Source organism: Etheostoma cragini, chromosome 5, assembly GCF_013103735.1.
Source record: "Etheostoma cragini isolate CJK2018 chromosome 5, CSU_Ecrag_1.0, whole genome shotgun sequence".
Lineage (NCBI taxonomy): Eukaryota > Metazoa > Chordata > Actinopteri > Perciformes > Percidae > Etheostoma > Etheostoma cragini.
This window is the reverse complement of record NC_048411.1, coordinates 13,253,600-13,272,444: the sequence shown is the minus strand read 5'-3', so window position 1 is coordinate 13,272,444 and position 18,845 is coordinate 13,253,600. Positions and strand designations below refer to the sequence as shown.

At 39.5% G+C, this 18,845-nt stretch overlaps 3 protein-coding genes across 5 annotated transcripts; all 3 read right to left on the bottom strand.

Moving 5' to 3' along the window:
- Positions 1–876: 876 nt before the first annotated feature.
- On the bottom strand, positions 877–4,070 carry zgc:158398 (uncharacterized protein LOC568894 homolog). The gene is made up of 7 exons (XM_034873140.1): positions 3,831–4,070; positions 2,456–2,643; positions 2,028–2,283; positions 1,839–1,938; positions 1,561–1,702; positions 1,324–1,464; positions 877–1,146 (listed from the first exon to the last, which is right to left on the bottom strand). The coding sequence occupies exons 2-7, from the start codon at positions 2,615–2,617 to the stop codon at positions 1,126–1,128; spliced, it is 822 nt and encodes a 273-aa protein (XP_034729031.1). The 5' UTR covers positions 2,618–2,643; positions 3,831–4,070; the 3' UTR covers positions 877–1,125.
- Positions 4,071–4,397: 327 nt separating this feature from the next.
- On the bottom strand, positions 4,398–9,402 carry plbd2 (phospholipase B domain containing 2). The gene is made up of 12 exons (XM_034873139.1): positions 9,139–9,402; positions 8,133–8,226; positions 7,868–8,026; positions 7,683–7,783; positions 7,350–7,564; positions 6,647–6,741; positions 6,341–6,501; positions 5,918–6,013; positions 5,739–5,810; positions 5,504–5,656; positions 5,250–5,412; positions 4,398–5,084 (listed from the first exon to the last, which is right to left on the bottom strand). The coding sequence occupies exons 1-12, from the start codon at positions 9,357–9,359 to the stop codon at positions 4,914–4,916; spliced, it is 1,701 nt and encodes a 566-aa protein (XP_034729030.1). The 5' UTR covers positions 9,360–9,402; the 3' UTR covers positions 4,398–4,913.
- Positions 9,403–9,465: 63 nt separating this feature from the next.
- rbm19 (RNA binding motif protein 19) lies at positions 9,466–16,591 on the bottom strand. 3 transcript variants are annotated; one of them, XM_034873134.1, is made up of 24 exons: positions 16,451–16,591; positions 16,180–16,362; positions 15,977–16,090; positions 15,751–15,792; positions 15,335–15,539; positions 14,569–14,831; positions 14,414–14,473; positions 14,227–14,305; positions 14,015–14,086; positions 13,716–13,925; positions 13,492–13,622; positions 13,227–13,354; positions 13,014–13,110; positions 12,339–12,449; positions 12,045–12,245; positions 11,874–11,943; positions 11,595–11,758; positions 11,424–11,484; positions 10,928–11,007; positions 10,777–10,832; positions 10,332–10,448; positions 10,127–10,232; positions 9,915–10,035; positions 9,466–9,819 (listed from the first exon to the last, which is right to left on the bottom strand). In XM_034873134.1, the coding sequence occupies exons 1-24, from the start codon at positions 16,484–16,486 to the stop codon at positions 9,737–9,739; spliced, it is 2,790 nt and encodes a 929-aa protein (XP_034729025.1). In that variant the 5' UTR covers positions 16,487–16,591; the 3' UTR covers positions 9,466–9,736. The 3 variants fall into 3 exon arrangements, with proteins under 3 accessions (XP_034729025.1, XP_034729027.1, XP_034729026.1); XM_034873136.1 differs by having other exon boundaries at positions 15,341–15,539; XM_034873135.1 differs by having other exon boundaries at positions 15,751–15,786.
- Between the last annotated feature and the right edge of the window lie 2,254 nt (positions 16,592–18,845).

The window sequence follows — 18,845 nt, the reverse complement described above, 5'->3', positions numbered from 1 at the left end:
TTCTTAAACAGAGTCATCTGTGTCTGAGCTCCTGGAAACTCATTTACTCAGAGCATGAAGGATGGCAGTTCATAACACTAATCATTTTGATGCACACACTTCATTGTAGGGTGTCCTGTTAACTTGTTATTAAACAACTATTACAAATGGTTTTTAATCATAGCAGCAGATGTTACATTGCTTTTCTTTTTATCATTTCAACAATATCTTTTGTTGATAAATTAAATTAGGAGGAGGCCTTTGGGTGTTCCTTCAACATTCCCTTTTTAAAGTTTCTACTACTCTGCAAGGAATATAACCGTAGACTGTAAAAAAAATAGATAGAATAGCTTAGAATACAAAGATCTTTGGTCCAGTAACATTTAGAAAGAAATAACATCAGCTGATAGGAATACATGATTACAAAAATGACTTTCCCAATAAAAAAAAAAAAATAGATTTAGCTTTTGACTGGAAAAATACTCAATTAGATCTCCTTCTAGTGAATGCAACACGTCATTGTTCCTTTTCCACAAGTTATTGAGAGTAATTCTGGGAAATGTAGGAACTGAAGTAAACATGCCACGCACTGCATATAAAAGACTATAGAGTGAATGTGTTACCAGTCATCAGTGTGGGCATAACCAGCTAAAAAGGGGTTCCTATTAAAAATATACTCTTCTCTGTCCAAACCGTTACTCACTTAGTTATCATAATACATCAGTCCTGTATAACAGGGACGCTCCACTGGTTAAGTATTTATTTTCATAAAGTTGGGAAAGTTAAACTTAAAAAAGTTCGGATTGGATGCAGCAGAAGATATATCTTTATTTAGATATTTAGATATCTAAATAATTATATAATATCTAAATATTTATTTAGATATCTATCTAAATATCTTCACTTTGCTGCATGCTACATAATATCTTCAATATTCTCCAATCCCAAGCGTAGATAACTACCAGAGTTCCAGATCCAGAGACACTGAATACATCATACAACCGTTTTATAAACTATTAAGAATTCCCCATGCCACGAAAAACGGTTTCTTTTTTCAAATTGGTGGGATACCCCTTTAAAATAGTAGTATCACTCTTCTCTCTCCAATTCCAACTGATTTGTTTAGGAAGCAGCAGATAAAAATGTTCAGGTGTCCATCAAGGGTTCCTGCAAATAAAGTAAAACAGTACAGTTAGGTTAAGACAGTATCTGCAGTTTCCGTCTATGTGTAGACACCATCTAGATTAGATTTAGCTACCTAGATGTTCAATCAAACGAATAATCAGAACCCTTTATAGAGATACAATAACAAAGTGCTATGGTAATATAAGATAAGACTATTACATTTTGTAGATCAAGTCCATTCCAACGGTAGCGGCGTAGGGTTGGCTGTGTCAGACTAGCAGCTACACAGATTATCAAACAAACTCCTAGCAGACACACACTGACTTCCAACAGATGTTGCACCGCCACGCTCTGCTCCACCTAAAGAATAAAAGTAGAGAATGACTAACAGGTCGACAAGACGGTACCTGTATTGCCGCTGAGCAAGTTATGTTGTTCATGCGGGACATGGTGTACCTGTGTTAACATGATTGTGAGTGTAGGGTCGTTCTTGGAGCGTAGACTGTAGCAGGTCTGTGATGCTGTAGGCAGCTGGTTGCCCGCTTCCACATGGATGGGTGAAATGTTGTTTTCAGATGCAGGGCACTCTGGCGGAAGTCTTCATTACAAGTACACAATATATGCATGAAAAAAGTCAATGAGTTGACAGACAGTCCGTTTATGTACCTAAGTAGGTGGGGATTTAAATTAAGAAAGTTTAGAAAACCCACACCTTAGTGCGTGAATGAACTTACAGGCTCATGGGCAGGAGGTGTGTTTGGGCATTAATGGTGAGGCAGGTGTAGGTATCATTTCCAGACAAAACCTCTACAGTCAGATTAACAATCTCGTTGCCTGGGGAGTAAAACAAATGATCGTGGGTTAGAATATAAGATTACACACTACTTCATTTTACCACAAAACCATTGCACTGCAATACCAACCGCCAAGATGTAATTGACTGGCTCTCAAGGCAGTCTGTAAACCAAGGTATTTTGGAAAGCCGCTGTTTGAGTTGGAAGTCACAGCCAGAGGAACCTTGAGACGCAACATGGTGAGAGAAGGAGTCTTTGTAGAGTCAACTGAAATGTTTCTATCCATCAGAGGAGAAGGGACGGGCGAGACAAGCTCAGATGTACTTGCATTGGCTTTCACACACAGCTGGAACTTAGATAAGGAGGACAGCAGATGGTTCCAGTCCTTAAAAGAAGAAAATGCATATGATTTGCACAGCAGCAAAAACAGCATGCACAACATTATGTTTTACTCGCATACATGAACTTGCCCTCATAAAAAGATCGAACAGATTGTACTGTAGAACATCAAACAACTTCCATTTTGCCAAAATTAATTAAATTAGGTTGGTCTTTACCTTTGCTGTGTCAGGGTTAGGCAGAGTGTGAGTGTAGCTGTAAGAGCTGAGGCAGATAAAAGAGATAGCCAAAGTCAACAGACAGAGGAAGAATGTAACCCCTGGAGGATTTTGGGATACGTAATCTCTAAGGTTGGTCACCGGCTGCCAGAAACCCATCATTGGGCTCCAACTACACCTGGGCAAAGCTGTAAAAAAAATGAAAAAAAATCAGCTGGTTTTCACAGGTTTTTATCCACATGCAGGCACTTTGGTAGTGCTACTGGGTCTGTTTTATGAACTTTGGTCCGTTGTTGGAACAGGGTCAACACATGTGTTTATACATGTAATGTTTATACATTTGCAGCTTCAATTTCTGCAGTTAAGGGGAAATTTAAGGGAAACTTGTAGACCACAGATCTAGATCCTAACCCACTGTACATAGACTTGTCAAATCTGAAAATGCAATAAAAGGGAGATTTTACTGTTTTATATGTAGACCACATACGCCACATTACTATAAGGGAATTATTCCTTTATTGCATTTTACTGAAGAGACCTGGACCTGGTTCAATGTGGTCTACTTTTGAAAAAACAACAACAGCAAAATCTCCCTTTATTGCATTTTCACAAATAGAATAAGATTTTCATAAATCTGAAACGGTTTATCCCAGATTTGACAAGTCTAGGTACAGTGGTTTTGGATCTGGACCTGGTCCAATGTGATCTAAAAGTTTCCCTTAAATTTCCCCTTAACTGCCGCATCGGAAGCCAACTTCAGCGTTGTCAAGTGTCTAAAGAAAGATGTTTCATTCAGAAGGATTTAACAATCCCCACATGATCATGCAGATATTTATTTAGGTGCATGCACATCTTTTTAGCATAATGAAATTCTTAACATTAAACAAACTGATGCTGCTTTTACTTGCCATATGCCTTATGACTTTCTAGATATCCAGAACCAAGGCTAACGTTGAACCTCTAAACTATTGACGCGGAAACCCACATGTATTCAGTACGACTGACAGGGTCCAAAATGTAGACCACTTTTTTTTGTCCACCAACCAAATTCCTAGTGAATATTCGACTTTTACCAGCCACTCATCGTTACCAGATTTGTTTTGCTGGTGAGTGAAGCAAATCTAACGTTAGCAGACACTTTTATATTTTACCATCAATTAGCTGGTAAATGGTGCTAACTTTGGACCCAGACGACTGATAACATACATTAGCCAGTCTTGTTGACCAACCATATGGTTGACAAGATCACGTCTCCAGCCAACCAGCTCCATTGAAAGCAAACTGCAATTTGCAAGTTCAGCAAGGTTAGCTAGGTTTCTGTCAATGTAATGTAATGTTATGTGGCTAACTAACTTGCTAACGAATGATAACTTACATTGAATTTGAGCAGTCTTCTCTGATCACGTCGTCAGTTTTGATAATTGACGTTTATGAGTTTCTTGACGGTAAGTGAACCGGGTTTTGACATTTAAATGTTTAAAGTTACGTTAAAGCGCAACGTTAGCATCACAACCGAATTCTCTAAACACACACACATGCTCTCAGGACAGCGATCAGTGCATTCATAGATAGCATAGACAGTTAAAGGTATAGGTACGCAGCAATGACGGCGACCGTGACGCAGATCACGTGACTGAAAAGCTGGTTCTTTTATGCATCTATGGATGTACCAGACACTTTTAAAAGGTATTTTATACTTACGTCATTTTTTTTTTTATAAGTACTTCAAATTAATCATAAAGTAATTACTTAAATTACGTTTGTTGTGTTTTTGCGACAATATGCTTGGGCTGTGACTCAATTCTCATCACAGTTTAGAAAGTAGCACTTAGGTAAAGTTTAAAGATTATTATATAAAATTTCTTACATAATTTTGACAGAACCACACGTACATTTAAGGGAAGCAGACTAGGAAAAAGAATAAATTATATTTTGAAAGCCAACGATCTGCCCACTTTATTTAGAAAATATTTTAAATCATCCAATGCATCATATCAGAATTATTCTCTCATGATCAAGCCATTTGCATTTACAGTGACATAAATTCGTATCAATAAATTGCACATAGGGATTTCTCCCTTAGACATAGGGAAGTCCTGTGTAAACACCTCAGATAACTCAAAAAGCCATCGGTATTGAAACAAATGGAATTTACATTTTCACATAAGCAAACATCATGAAATCAGATATAAATCTAATGTAGAAGAAGCTTCCACTTTACAACATGTTTGTGAAGTTGTTGTTTATATTGCTTCACATTCAAAGCCTTTAACTGCAAATCGTGTTACTCTAAAACTGCTATGCTTCCTGAATATTATTGCCACTCTCCTGAGAATCAATGACTATTTTGTTCATAAGCCCTGAATTACACACAAAAATAATTTCCTTTTGTCAAAACTTCAAACAGCTAGCAGTATTGACATTGATCATGCCACTTGTATGTACAGCATAACAACAATTAAGCAGTCCAGATGACTTTTATAGGCTTGAACGCCCAAGTATCAGGGTGGCCCATGTGTATCAGGTCTTTGTAAGGGGAGGTGCTCCACTGGAAGGGTGGCACCTGGTCCCATGTCGGTCCGTTTACTGCCAGCATACCATAGTCACGAAACATCTCATAGGAGGTCAACTGCACAGGAACACAGACAATGCATCAGATTTAGCAAACACCTCTTTAATGTGCTACAGTCAGTTTCATTTGGAGCAAACACAAAACATAATTGGGGAGCATGATGGATAAACATATGGGTTGAGAGGTGGGTGATAGCAAGAAATTAAATGAGAAAATCAAAACCTTCATGTCTGTTCCTCCATGTGACCTCTGCCTTAAGGCGCCAAACGGATATGTTCCATTAGCTGGGTTCAGGTCTGAACGGGCTGAGATAGCATTCTCTCCATTCGCAGGTGGATTACAGCCTTCACACTTTGACAATGGGTCTTCCTTAAAGTTGTTATACCTGAGGAGAGACACTGCATCTCATAAATAAAATGAAGTTTTAGATATTAGTCTATAAAAATGTAAAATTGAACGTTAACGTTTGTTTGTACCTCATAAGGCGGACCATTGAGTCCACATCTGTGACAGCTGTCTGGTTTCTCCTAAATATCTGAGCCCGAGGATTCTGATCCAGAGAGAACCACGAGCCGAACTTCTCAACCAGCTCATTGCAGCCACTAGCATTGAATATGTCCGGGTAGTACCTACAATTTTACATAAAACCGAATTACAACACGTGTAATTTATAGTTTATGTTAACATAAACCTTTCAAACTGGATACTTACGGTATGTTGTAACTTGCCCAGTACCCTTTCTCCAACAGTTCCTGAGTTTTATCAGTGTAAACAACTTGTCCCCTAAAGCATTAAAAAAAAATGTTTTTTCAGTGATAAGTTTAGAAGCCATAAATATAAATACTGAAATAATCTTGTGTTTTGATTGAGGATCTGGTGCTGAGACTTACGGAATCTGCTCCAGTACAAAAAAGAGCTCATCTTTAATGTCAGTCTTCCCTGGAGTAAAGTGTTTATAGTCCACAATCATCCACTGGTTGTTGTACCTACAAAACACACACACACAAAGTCCAAACCCAGTCCCAACTGAGCATACAACCTGTATCCTACTATTGTTCACTGCTGTTTATTTAATGTATATCCAAGTAATTGAAAAATTAACTGATTCAGCATTTCACACCAAAGACGCCTGGTGTCCCCAGGCCTTTTACTCATATTGATCCACATAGCAGTCTAAACACGCACACATCTTATCTAATCTGTCATCAATTAGAATTTTGAACACAGGGCAAAGAGCAGCAGACAACACAGCCTGGATTTCATTAGGGCAAAGAGGTGATATTGTTGGTTTTTTTCTGTTGTGTAAAACTCACGTTCCACTGTTGTACTTCCGGAAAATCTCGGCCCACTCCTTGCCTGTAGAAGCCAGTCGATTAGCCACAATGTTCCTCAACCACTCCATGACAGTTCCTTTGGGCTGAACAAACTTCCAGAGAGCAGGGTTACTGTTGCCAATGGTAGTTTCCAAGGTAACCTTGAGACATAAGACAGAAACTCTATTTAGCATTTCCCAATTTGTCACCAAAAGTATAAGATATTAACAACACGTTTAAATACTGCGGTTTATTCTTAACACTCAGCTCTATTAGGCCAAGTGCAGGTAGAGTAAGCGTTCTCACCAAGCCACTACTTAGGATATAAAAGTCGTCTCCAGAGAAGATCGATCCAGGGTAAGAGGAGAACGCCTGAGTTCCTCCTGGAAGAAGAGCTTCTCCTGAAGAAAAGAAATCAAGCACATAAAAGTTAGTCTAATATGTCTTCACGTCATAGAGAACAACATTAACAGACCAATACTGGGGCTTCAAACTTGAAAACATATGATGTTTTTGAAAAGGAGGCTTTAAATGGGAGGCTAGAGCCAGTTGCCATTTAGCTTAGCATTAAGACTGGAAACAAGGGAAAACGGCTAGCCTGGCTATGTCCAACAGTGACAACTCTGAAGCTCACTAATTAACACATTGTAGCTCATTGGTTTAATCCTTACAAAAACGTAAACTGGGATTTCATGTGACTATTGAATTTTGTTGTCACCGTCAGCTTCCCAGGTAACCGACTGAGATTCCTAGGGGTCAAGATTTTCTTGAACAGAGCCAGGCTAGCCGTTTCCCTGTTTTCTTTTCTTTATGCTAAGCTAAGCTAATTAGCTGCTAGCTGTTACTCAAAGATTTACTGTACAGAAATTTGAGTGTTATTAATCTTTTAATCTAAAAAAGCAATTGCACATTTCCCAAAATGTAATGCACATTTTCCTAATGTAAATATTGAGGGACTCTAGAGCAGGAGCAATGATGAACAGAAGACACAACTGCATCAGTAAACTACCTGAAGGAGAAACTCTAAAGGCAAACATGTATTTCTTCATGATGCGCAGCATGGACTGGTAGGTGTTCCAGGTGTCGTGTGAAACCAGCAGCTCCTTATTGTTTGGCAGCAGCTTGATGAGAGCAGAACAGGAACCAGATCCAAGCGGTCGAATTTGGTCGGATTTGTTGAGAGCCGATTCCAAGTCCTCCAGATCCCCGCCCATTTGGAAAAGTCTGGTTGAACAAAGTAGCAGTGGAGACAACAGCAATAAACAAAGTTTATAATCTCAAAAACTAAAGAAACCTGTCTCATAAATACAACAATAAATACAAAATGGAGATAACTACTAACAGGAAGCCGAGCGGGTTTAGGGAGAACGAGCCTATTGGAAATGATAGTTCATCATTGAAGCTGTCCTCCAGACCTTTCAGCTGAAGCAGTGCCAGATGCACCTGAAAAGCAAAAACCGATTGTGAACCGTCTTATTTTTGTATCCATGCAAGGGATTTTCTTTTCACCCAACAAACGCTCATTACCTGGTACCAGTAGGGTGAACTAGGTTGCTTTTCGATTTGCTCCTGAACCCACTGCAGATTGGTTGTGATGAAAGCCTTAAGGCGCTCGCAATAACCAGATTCAGAAGAGAAGGGCCCACAGTAATTCATTAGAGTGTTCATCCAGTGCTTATAGATGAGCTAAAACAAACATAAATCAAGTCTTTAGGTTCAGTCAAATGTATAGTAAGTGAATAAATCATTCGGACTGCAGAAAACACAAACAGGCCTGTAGAAGGAAGCTGACCTGAGATGTGACTGCAGCCTCCACTGCACCGGCAGCATAAGACTGGATGCTGTCATTGTACTGACTGCTGGTAGTGATCTCCAAGAAAGACCAGCTGAAAAGAGAGCACATGTGAATAAACCAAAAATATTAAACAAATTTTGCATCCAGACTCAAAGGAATGTAGGTCTGGGATCAAACTGAACTCTTTAATGAATAAAGGCATGCACTGTTGCTGAGACAATAGAAGGCATACTTAGGCTGTTTCAACAACTATTCAGGTCATTTCTAAACTGTTACTATAAAGACTAAACCTTCTTCCTTGGTAAAAATGTAGTATTTCTTATCGTTTTAAGAGTAGGGGTATACATTTTCAGCTGATCAGATTTGCTTATTTTTCTCTTTGTCTTCTTTCATTTAACCATTTCTTAAATTTACTAAGTTTTACTACTAGGCTGGTCTTAATTTTCACAGAAATCTACATGTCTATATTGATCTCTCTGTCATGTGTTTCAATTCCGACATCTGTTTTATGCTACGTGTAAAAGCGTGAGCAAAAAAATGTAATTAGAACTTGGAGCTGAAACGATTAGTTGATTGCGTAATAAGTCATACAAAAGAAAATACATCGGCAACAATTGATAGTGAGCCAATTAAATTAGTGTAGCTCAATTATCGAGCATAAATGACAAACAGTTTCTGTTTAAAGCTTTAAAAGTGTGATGTTTGACTATTATTGTACGTTAGGTTGATCAGATAACACAAGCATCTGAAGAGTTTATGTTGGGCAAACCATTCCGTTATATTATATAACAGAAAATGGATTGATTGATTGATTGATTAAAGATAATGAAAATAAGCTGCAGCCCTGACCTTACCCATTTAATATATCTAAGCTAATAGTTTCGGCTATTATATTATCCATTAGCTGTAGGCTACATAACAAATATACAGCTCCATTCAATAACAAAAGCCGCAAGCTAAAGAGGTTATCTAACTAGTTCAAAGACGCAAGATGAGAACTCACCCTGAGGTTTTAATGTCATCAGTGAAGTTTGCCCAAGCCACAAAATCTTCTCGATATCCCTCAATGACAGACAGCTGGCCGGTTTGCTTGTCAATAACAGCGGTTTGTATTTCAGCTCGAACAGACGCACAGCTCAAACACAAAGCGGATACCGCTGCTAACACATTTAAAACCTTCGTAAAACTTCCAAAAGCACACGTCTTGTTTTGCTTGGACGCCATGTTGACATGAACAAGTCACATGATACCGGGGGTGACTAGTCATATGATAGTCTCAGAGTGGTATTTTCAAAATAAAAGACTCATTATGTCAGACACTACAAACACGTCATGAGGCATGAAATAAAACTTTATATAAAAACGGAGAGTCAAATCATATTGCTTTGAGGCAAAATTCTGTACAAAACAAGCGTAATGTAAGAATCCAGAGGTTTTTAAAGTTCCACAAAACTTTGACCAGCTGTTAATTTTATCAATTCAATTGCTCCTTCTGCACATTCCGCTAAGGTACTTTTGTTCCATAAAACCACATGGTGAGCACTGGTTATGGAGCAATGGTCAGAGTTGTGTAACGGCTTCGACAACAGTTTTCAGTGAACTCAGTCTTCCCCTCCCCCGCCAGTTTCCATCGTGTCCAGAATACCCTCCATAACTTCTGCCTTTCGCTTCCTTTTGGTGGCCACTGTCACAGAGGATAAATGACATGGAAGAAAGAAATTAATAAACAGCATAGATGCTTTCACTTCTGCATGTTGTTCCAAACGTGCGTGGATTTACCATGAAAATGTTCGGCTGTTTTCCGTCTCAATGTCTCTACCGTTTCCTCAGCATCAGCCCACTCCAGCACAAGGCGTCTTCCGTACAGATGGGTGCTGTGGCACAATGCAGTGAATGCTTTCTATAGAGAAGACAGGGGGTTGTAATCATGACCATCTTTAATGTAGCACTAGAGGAAAAGAGATTTTCTAAATCCATGTTTGAAAGCACACCTTAGCATCTTGTTTAGTGATGAAGTCAATAAAGCCAAAACCTCTATGATTCCCTGAACCAGCTGCTTTCTTTGGAAGACGGACTGTCTTCAGCTCTCCAAATGTACTGAAAGGACAGAAAGAATAAATCGTAGTAATATTAAATGATCTTACTCCAAACTTTGTGTGTGTGTGTGTGTGTGTGTGTGTGTTTTTTGTTTGTTACCAGAAGAGTTCTCTAATTTCCCTGACAGTGGCCTGAAAGGGGACGTTCCGCACAAGGATCTTGGTTCCTGTCTGTTTCTTCTCGTCTTGCCTCTTCTTGCGTGAACCCTCAGTAGTCCTGCACACAGCGGCAAAAAGAGACTGAGTAAGTTGTAACAACACAAGTGAGGTTGACATGCCAAACTATACGCTAAATTCTGTCACACAATCCCAGTCAACATTTCAAAGAATACACAGTTACCAAGAAGTGATATTTCCATGCAAATTTTACACTGTCCTGGTTTATTCCATAACATTTCATTTTTAATACACTTGTAATTTTAAAATATCTTAATATAGATGTAAAATTCTAGACACTTCTTTGTAAACCTAATTAAAAGGACCACCATTTTTAAATTCTTCACCACAAATATCAATAAATAAAAACCGTTGAGTGCACTTCTTACCTTGTGGCTCTCTCAGAAATCTTCAGCTCTAGCTGGTGTTCATCCACAGTACAGTGCTGATGGAAGATTGACACAAAGAAAACAACTTTACCAAGAACTGGGTTGTAGAGAAAAAGCACTGAGAGTTTTAAAAAGGAAATGGGGATGGTACCTGTAGTTGCCTCAGGGCTTTCTGCGCTGCCTCTGCTGTCTGATACTGAACAAAACCGTAGCCCATGGACAACATCCTGCCTGGAAATCAAACCCACATTGTCAAGTGTTTGTTAAAAAAAAAAAAAAAAAGAGAGAGAGAGAAAAAGAAAATTTACAACTGCTCTTGCAAAACTACAAGAAAGCCGATATTCTACCTCATGAGTTCAAATATGTAATTTACCTTGGAAAATCTATAAATCAATGTTTCAAACCAGGGTATACACTGTTATGTTAAAATCAGATGCCTTTCAGGCCTTTTTTTTGCACAGGACAGATGAAGACATGAAAGGGGAAGAGAGGGAGAATGACATGCAGCAAAGGGCAGCAGGTGGGAGTCGAACCCGTGGCCGCTGCATCAAGGAGAATGTGTGCGTCCGCTCTACCGAGTGAGCTAACCCAGCCACATGTTATGTTACATTTGGTGTATGTGAAAGATCCTACTTTTAGTTTAGTACCTGATTTATCTTTTTTCTCTGAGATGCTGCAGGATGTGATCTTGCCACATTTGGAGAATGTCTGCAACAAATGAAGAAAACAATATTAAAAAAAAAAAAATCATGCTATGATTAAACCTGTGTTCAGTGTAACAAAACGTAACTAAGGATTTCATTTATTATTCAACCCACCTCATGTAGTTTCTCCTTTGTCGTGCTGAAATTGAGATTTTTAATGAAAAGTGTTGAACCAGGAGCAGATTCCTCCTCCTCCTCCTCCTCCTCCTCCTCCTCCTCCTCCTCATGTTCTTTTTCATCTTTCTTCTCCTCTTTCGTTGCCTCATCTTTTTCTAAAAGTTGGTGGGCGGATCAAAGATATTTCAGTTATTCAAATTAGTACTACAATTGTTATTATTAGATACCATATTATTATAGTATTGTATGTTTAGGAGTGTGTTAAAGGGATCTAACCTGGTTCTGGTTTGGCTGCCACAAACACCCCCACAGGTGCCCACTCCAAATACAGTGGGATGTGGTGGAACTACGGATTTCAGAGATACAGTCAGTACAATAAAAGCTTTTAAAGTACCTGAAACACATGCTGCATATGCAGGTTTTGCTGGTATGAAGCTATACACACACCTTGCTGTATGCCAGCCGAGTGAATGCTCGTTTTGCCTCCGTTGGCTCTAGGAACTCGATGATGGCGGTGAGGCCTGAGGGCGGCAGCAGCACTCGGCCCAAAGAGCCATGAGGGGAGAAAAGCTCCTCTAACTCTGACGCCGTCACTTCAGCTGGAAGGTTTTTCACCAGGATCACAGCTGTACTCCTCGCTGCTGCAGCCTGTACACCAGGGCAGAGGAAACAATCTTAACCAAGGTAAACTATTTCCAGACAATTTAGCAACAATGAAACTGGAGTCTGTGTTAAGCATACCTGACTAAAGGAATCCAGACTGACACCATTGTCTAGTAGAAACTGCCGGGTCTCCTGAACAATCTGTGTCTCTCCCAGAGCCATCCTCACTGCAAGACTTCCCTTTGACTCCTGCAGCGGAAGGCAAGGACCAGAGAAGTACAAAAAACTTTAAACATGCACATGATGATCCCATGTTGATTTTGCTGCAACAGTTCAAAAAGTAAACATTCACACAGACAACTTTCCTCTCATTCTTTAGAATGGGAAAGCTGTGTGAAAGCAGAGAACCACGGCAAAATGAATCATTCAACAAGGTCCTACTTTGGCCACATGCTAGTAGGCATTCTTTCCTGGTAGATTCTTTTTTTAATGTGAAACCCATTTTTCTAATGTTTACCTCTGAAGATAAAACATGTCAGCAATGATGAGCAGTAAAACAAATAATGAGCAATATTGAAAATCCCTACGTAGCATGCGGTACTCTGAAAATGCCTTAAAACTCAAGGATCAGTTACTCAGACTGGATTAAGTGGACTTGGAGCGTACTTCATCTTCTCAGTGGTACCCTTACGCATTTTCCATGCAATGTTTTAATTCGGGAATGTATTTGGTCTGAGCACCCACTAAAGACGGAGTTGAGGAACTTGTTTTTGGGAGCACTAATGTAGAAAAAGAGGATGCAGCGTTACTCACGTGGTCCAGGACTTTGCTTTTTGTGGTGTTGTATTTTTCAGCGATGGCATCGGCCACTGCACTTGTGCCCAGAAACAGGGAGTTCCAGTTGTGGGAGCTAGAAAGAAACATTAAATTCATAAGACAAATGAGTTACTAAAAATAAATTGAAATAAAACAAGTAAATTCAGAGAAACCACAAACACAGCAGCATAGTGTAAAAGTGATAATTACCTGGAACTTGAAGCTTTATTTTTGGCATCTTTTTGCCGCTTGTAAGACGAAGAGCCCGGACCCCCCGCGTCTGCAGAGTCGCTTTTTTCTTTCTTCAATGTGGAGGGAAGCAGGTGAAGCATCCTGCCCTGAAAGCACAAAAGGGTGAATGCTTCTTATCAGCCTCAGCATCGTGTGAAAATGAAGTTGTACTACTAAATCCAGAAGTCCTTACAGGTCATGTGATGTAAAGACCTATCTTAAAGACCAGTTGCAGAGCAAATACCTGAAATATATGTCCGTCCAGCTGAGCCAGAGCGGTCACAGCATTCTCTGGTATCATGTACGTTACGAAAGCGAATCCTTTCGGCTTCTTGGTTAGATTGTCAATAGGGAAGAGCATCTCAGATAAAGGACCTGTAAAGATTGTAAAATTATTATCACTCGGATAAGAGCGGGAAGAAGTGTGAACTTGGATGTCTATGAAAGTTGATGTTTTTATAAATTCACCGTGTTTAGCAAATAGCTCTTCGATCTCTTCCTCGGTGCAGGTGTAAGGAAGGTTCCTGATGAAGAGTCGACCTGACTCTGCAACATCTTCCTCCTCCTCATCCTCCTTCAGCTTCCTGGTGAAGTTTCGGTCAATTTCTTTGTCCTTCCTGTCTTTCTTGCCCTTACCTCCAGAGGCATCCACACGGAAGACCTCAATGTAACGTCCACCTGAAAACACAGAGACGAGGTAAGTAGCAGGCAGGCAGGCACTGTCTTCAAATACACAGGGACATGAGAATGGGACCTAATATTCTCACCTATGTAGTCTTTATTCTTCTTCAAGGCCTTTTCCACCTCTTCATCAGAGCGCAAATCCACATATACATAACCTGAAACACACAAACAGTCAACATAGACACATACAGGCAACTATCTACCCACCACATATGTAGCATACAGGATATTATACCTAAGATATATTACCAGCGTACATTATGATAAGAAGAAGGCTTTCAATAACATACTGCACCTGTTCTATCTCCACTCTCATTCTTCCCAATCCTGATTGCTGCAGGCTTCAGCGGCGTCATGAACTCTCGGATTTGTTGCTATTGACGTAACAGAAAATTGTTTGTGTCATAGATGCAGACACTGAAATACATAAACTGGAATATCTTTACTGCGTTTCTGAAACCAGGAAGCTCTTGTTCACTCACCTCTTTCACACTAAAAGGGGCTCCTCTCAGCTTCACTGTGAACTCCGTCGTCGGCTCCATCTGCAACAAACATTCGCGGGTGTGTAAACCAGAAAACACATATAGTGCTGTATTGAACAGTAAGGTTTAATGTGTAGATTTGTTTAAATAGTCACCTCTTGTTTGGTAGTTTTCTTCGCTTTGCCTTCCTTCTTATCCTCAGAGGCAACTGGCGTTTTGGTCTTTGACGTGTTTTCTCTGTCACCACTCTCATATGCGCTGTCTGTGTGGTGCACAGGACCACAATCCTCCTCTTCATCATCACCCCGTTCACCATCCTTCTCTCCACTCTCCTCCATGGTGTCGTCGGTCTGTGCCACCTTAGAGCGCAAGTACTCCATATCTGATATTCCAGACATCAGTGCTTCCTTAGTGGCACCTGGAATCAACAACAAAATGTAGACCAGTCAATAATCAACAGCCTTTTGTCTGTCCTGGCTTTTTCATTCATAATGTATATTTTAATGCTTGTGATGTGAAGCATTTGTAACATAGTAATACATGTATTTATTGCTTGTCATTTAGAACACTAACCAGTTCCCCACACTTCTCTTATTCAAATACACTATGGTTGTAATTATTTCACTATGTACTGTATTTTTAAGGACATTTAATTTTATATTATACCCATCAATTGGGTTCCAGATTTAGTGCTAGAAAGTTGCCCTAAAATGTCAGAAAAGTTTAAATGCTGGTAGCAAACTGGGGAAAGTCCTAATATTGGGAAGTGTATACTTCATGTGAGAAAACACATGAAGGATAACTGACAGATTTGATTTTTTCTACAACACAGTGTAAATCCAGATGTCAGAGGATTCAGACCCAATACACTGGGACACAGCTTACATCTACCTACACTTAGAAAGGACCAGCATTACCAACCTTCATCTTCATCTTCCTCATCCTCTGACTGGTCTGAATCAAAGTTGAGGTAGTCATCTGAAGTCAGGTTCTTCTTGCCCTGAGCCTTTGCCTGTCCACTGTCAGGATCAGTCGTTTGCTGCACGGTGTCGTTCGCCCATGTTTGTGCTTGGCTTCGATTCTGATGTACTGACAAAAACTCCTTGAATCCCTGGTCCTCTTCCAGCTGAGACACACACGCCAAGCGGACATGCAATGATTTAAGGAAAAAAAATTAAAATACTATAACACTATCTCTTACACAACACTCACGTACCAAAGAAGTACTGATGTTTGGTAAGCAGCCTGAAATTGGCTCCATCTATCCACATTCAGATCTTATATAATTAATATTTAACAGCAGACAAACATAGTTCCTGACTGACACATTTACTCACATTTCCAAGTGTGCTGTCAGTTTCCTTTTTCTTTTTCTTTTTCTAGAGACAAAAAACAAAAAACATTTTATAGTAGTGACAGTGCAGCAGAACTAAACTACATCATTTTCGACAAAGGAAATTTCACGGTGGCTATCCAGGTGGTAACATAGGAACAATTTAAATTGGGTAAAGATGTAACTGTGAAATTGTTATTGTTTCTTCGTCATTTTGTGTCTGCAGGTACCTTTTTGCTGTCAGTGTCAGCAGGAGTGGAGGGTTTATCCGGGCCTGAGCTCTGGGTATGTTTGCTCCAGGCTTTTGCCTTAGTGGGGTCTCCGAAGGCCTTACACATCTCCACCTGGAATACATGACAACCGTGGGGCTCACATCTGGAAAAGCAACAATAATGCCAACAACACGCTTGTTTAAGCGTGCCTGAAGCCATACCGTCACTCTGGATGTGTCTACGAAGCTCTTGTTGAAATGTTTCAGAGCTTTGTCTGCATCTTCCTCCTCTTTAAAACCCACAAAGCCGAACTTGCGAAACTTGCCGTCCTTGGTAAACTTCAGAGAGCAGTCTGTAACGGTGCCGAAGGCAGCAAACATCGCCTTGAACCTCTCCTCCTTCATCTGGACACAAGATCCAGTCAGGTTAAATTTACAGATGTTGGACTGAAATTAAACAAAATGTCTGCTGAAATCCGAGCGGGTTACTTACCCCATTAGGTAGGTTTTTAACAATGAGTCTCGACATAATTGTAGTAGTTGTAAGTACACTAATACAGCATAAACTTGTTTTCTAAATATATGTCAACAAACGAGCGTGGACTCTCCTCTAGGACGCCATGTTAAGGGGGAGGAGCCTCCTTTTTCTTCTTCTTCTTTTTCCTTCCTCTTCTTCTTCTTCTTCTCCTTCGCTGTCTTACAATGCCTTAGCGCCCTCTGCTGGACTGCAGTATGCAGGGCAAAAAAATCCGTATCTTAAACTCCGTCTGCTAAACCGGTTTCTTTTAAATTGTCAATTAAATTACTGTACATTGGCCATGATCAGTAGTGAATGTAAAGTGCATTAAAATACCATACATTACAGTTGTAGATTTGAGTTAGGCTTGTGTTTTACTTGGGTATTTTAATTCCGTGCTAACCATTGTGCTAATAGTAAACAGTAAATAGTAGTAGGCCTAAATAGTTACACAGGTAATTATTCAGAAACTTGCTTATTCTCAAAGAGACCAGTTTGGGATAATACACAACATCAGTTACAGACAAACCAGATTTACCAAATAGTACATACATGCGTCAGTAAATAGTCCATAGACCAGTAATGTAATATAATATAACCATAAATATACACAGTATATATATATATATATATATATATATATATATATATATAACAAAAAAAAATTAGTAGCCACCCTTTGCTTCTTTGATAGCACTGCAAACCCTTGGTGTTCTCTCAATAAGCTTCATGAGGTAGTCACCTGAAATGGTTTTCACTTCACAGGTGTGCCCTCAGGGTTAATTAGTGGAATTTCTTGCCTTATTTATGGAGTTGGGACCATCAGTTGTATTGTGCAGAAGTCAGGTTGATCCACAGCTGACAGCCCCATTGGACAACTGTTAGAATTACTATTATGGCAAGAACCAATCAGCTAAGTAATTATTGACCATGATTAAGAATTGACAGTCAGTCAGTCCGGAAAATTGCAAAAACTTTGAATGTGTCCCCAAGTGCAGTTGCAAAAACCATCAAGTGCTAAAACGGAACTGGCTCACATGAGGTCTGCCCAAGGAAAGGAAGACCAAGAGTCACCTCTGCTGCTGAGGATAAGTTCATCTGAGTCAGCCTCAGAAATTGCAAGGTAACAGCAGCTCAGATTAGAGACCAGATGAATAACACACAGAGATCTAGCAGCAGACACATCTCTAGAACAACTGTTATGAGGAGAGACGAACCAGGCCTTCGTGGTCAAATAGCAGCTAGGAAACCACTACTAAGGAGAGGCAACAAGCAGAAGAGATTTGTTCGGGCCAAGAAACACAAGGAATGGACATTGCTTAAAAATAAATAAATCTGTTTGGATCCCAATTTGTTCATGGTTAACATGCTTCAATTTAATCCTATTATAAGAGTTGGGAATGTAAGCCAAAAAATTAAACATGTACTCAGTAGGATTACTATAATCGAGAACAGCCCCTTTGCCTGCTTGTGCATTACATTCTCTAGCAGTTTTACCTCCACTCATACAGATAATTAAAAAAGAGTATGGTGCTATTGAAACAGGCAACAATGACAGAGTGGACTACATTTATGCTGTTGTGGTAATGTTAGGATATTGCAGTTAAGTTTGTGTCAAACTTCTTCTGTTTTTGGTTGGTGCCAAGGATGCCACATGAGCTATTTTACAATAAACAGTGAACTAAATAACTGTACTCTCCAAAATTGACGTTAGTTCTTTCACCTGAGCATTTTTTCATACATATATTCATACTATTTGGGCGGTTTGAGTAATACTTGGCAAGTATCAATACTTCTAATCTTCCAGTCCCTGTAAATACATGCATCACACACACTTCAGTGAATCCTTTGTTCTTCAGGTCACATGCCACACGGAAAGTTCAGAAAACTGAAATGTCAGGCAGCCTAAATGGCATGTTAAAAATGGCATGTTAAAAATGTTAACTTTAAGGTTGTTGCTGATTAGGAAATGTTTTCCATAATTTGATCTTTATTGAAAAGTCTCAATAGCGCACTCTTAATTCAAGTTATACAAACCAACATTGAGCATCCCAAAATTTTACACATCAAGGTCATTTTTAATGTATGAGGCTGTATTTGTGAGTGAACTAAAAATATGTATTATGACTACTCTCTGGGCCTACATGTCTGAAGTTAAAGCAAGGTACCATCATCTACAGTATTTCAATAGTGATATATTTTGTTGTGCGTGTGTGGACTATAAATCCTCAAGGCAGTTGTTAATCTTTGTGACAAAAAAGTGATATTTCATATGGAAGTGGATAACTGTGTTGTCCCTGCTCCATCAGCACTGAGGGTCTTTCTGGACTGAAACTCATTCTGGATTTCCACGAAGGTTTTGTTCTTGGTT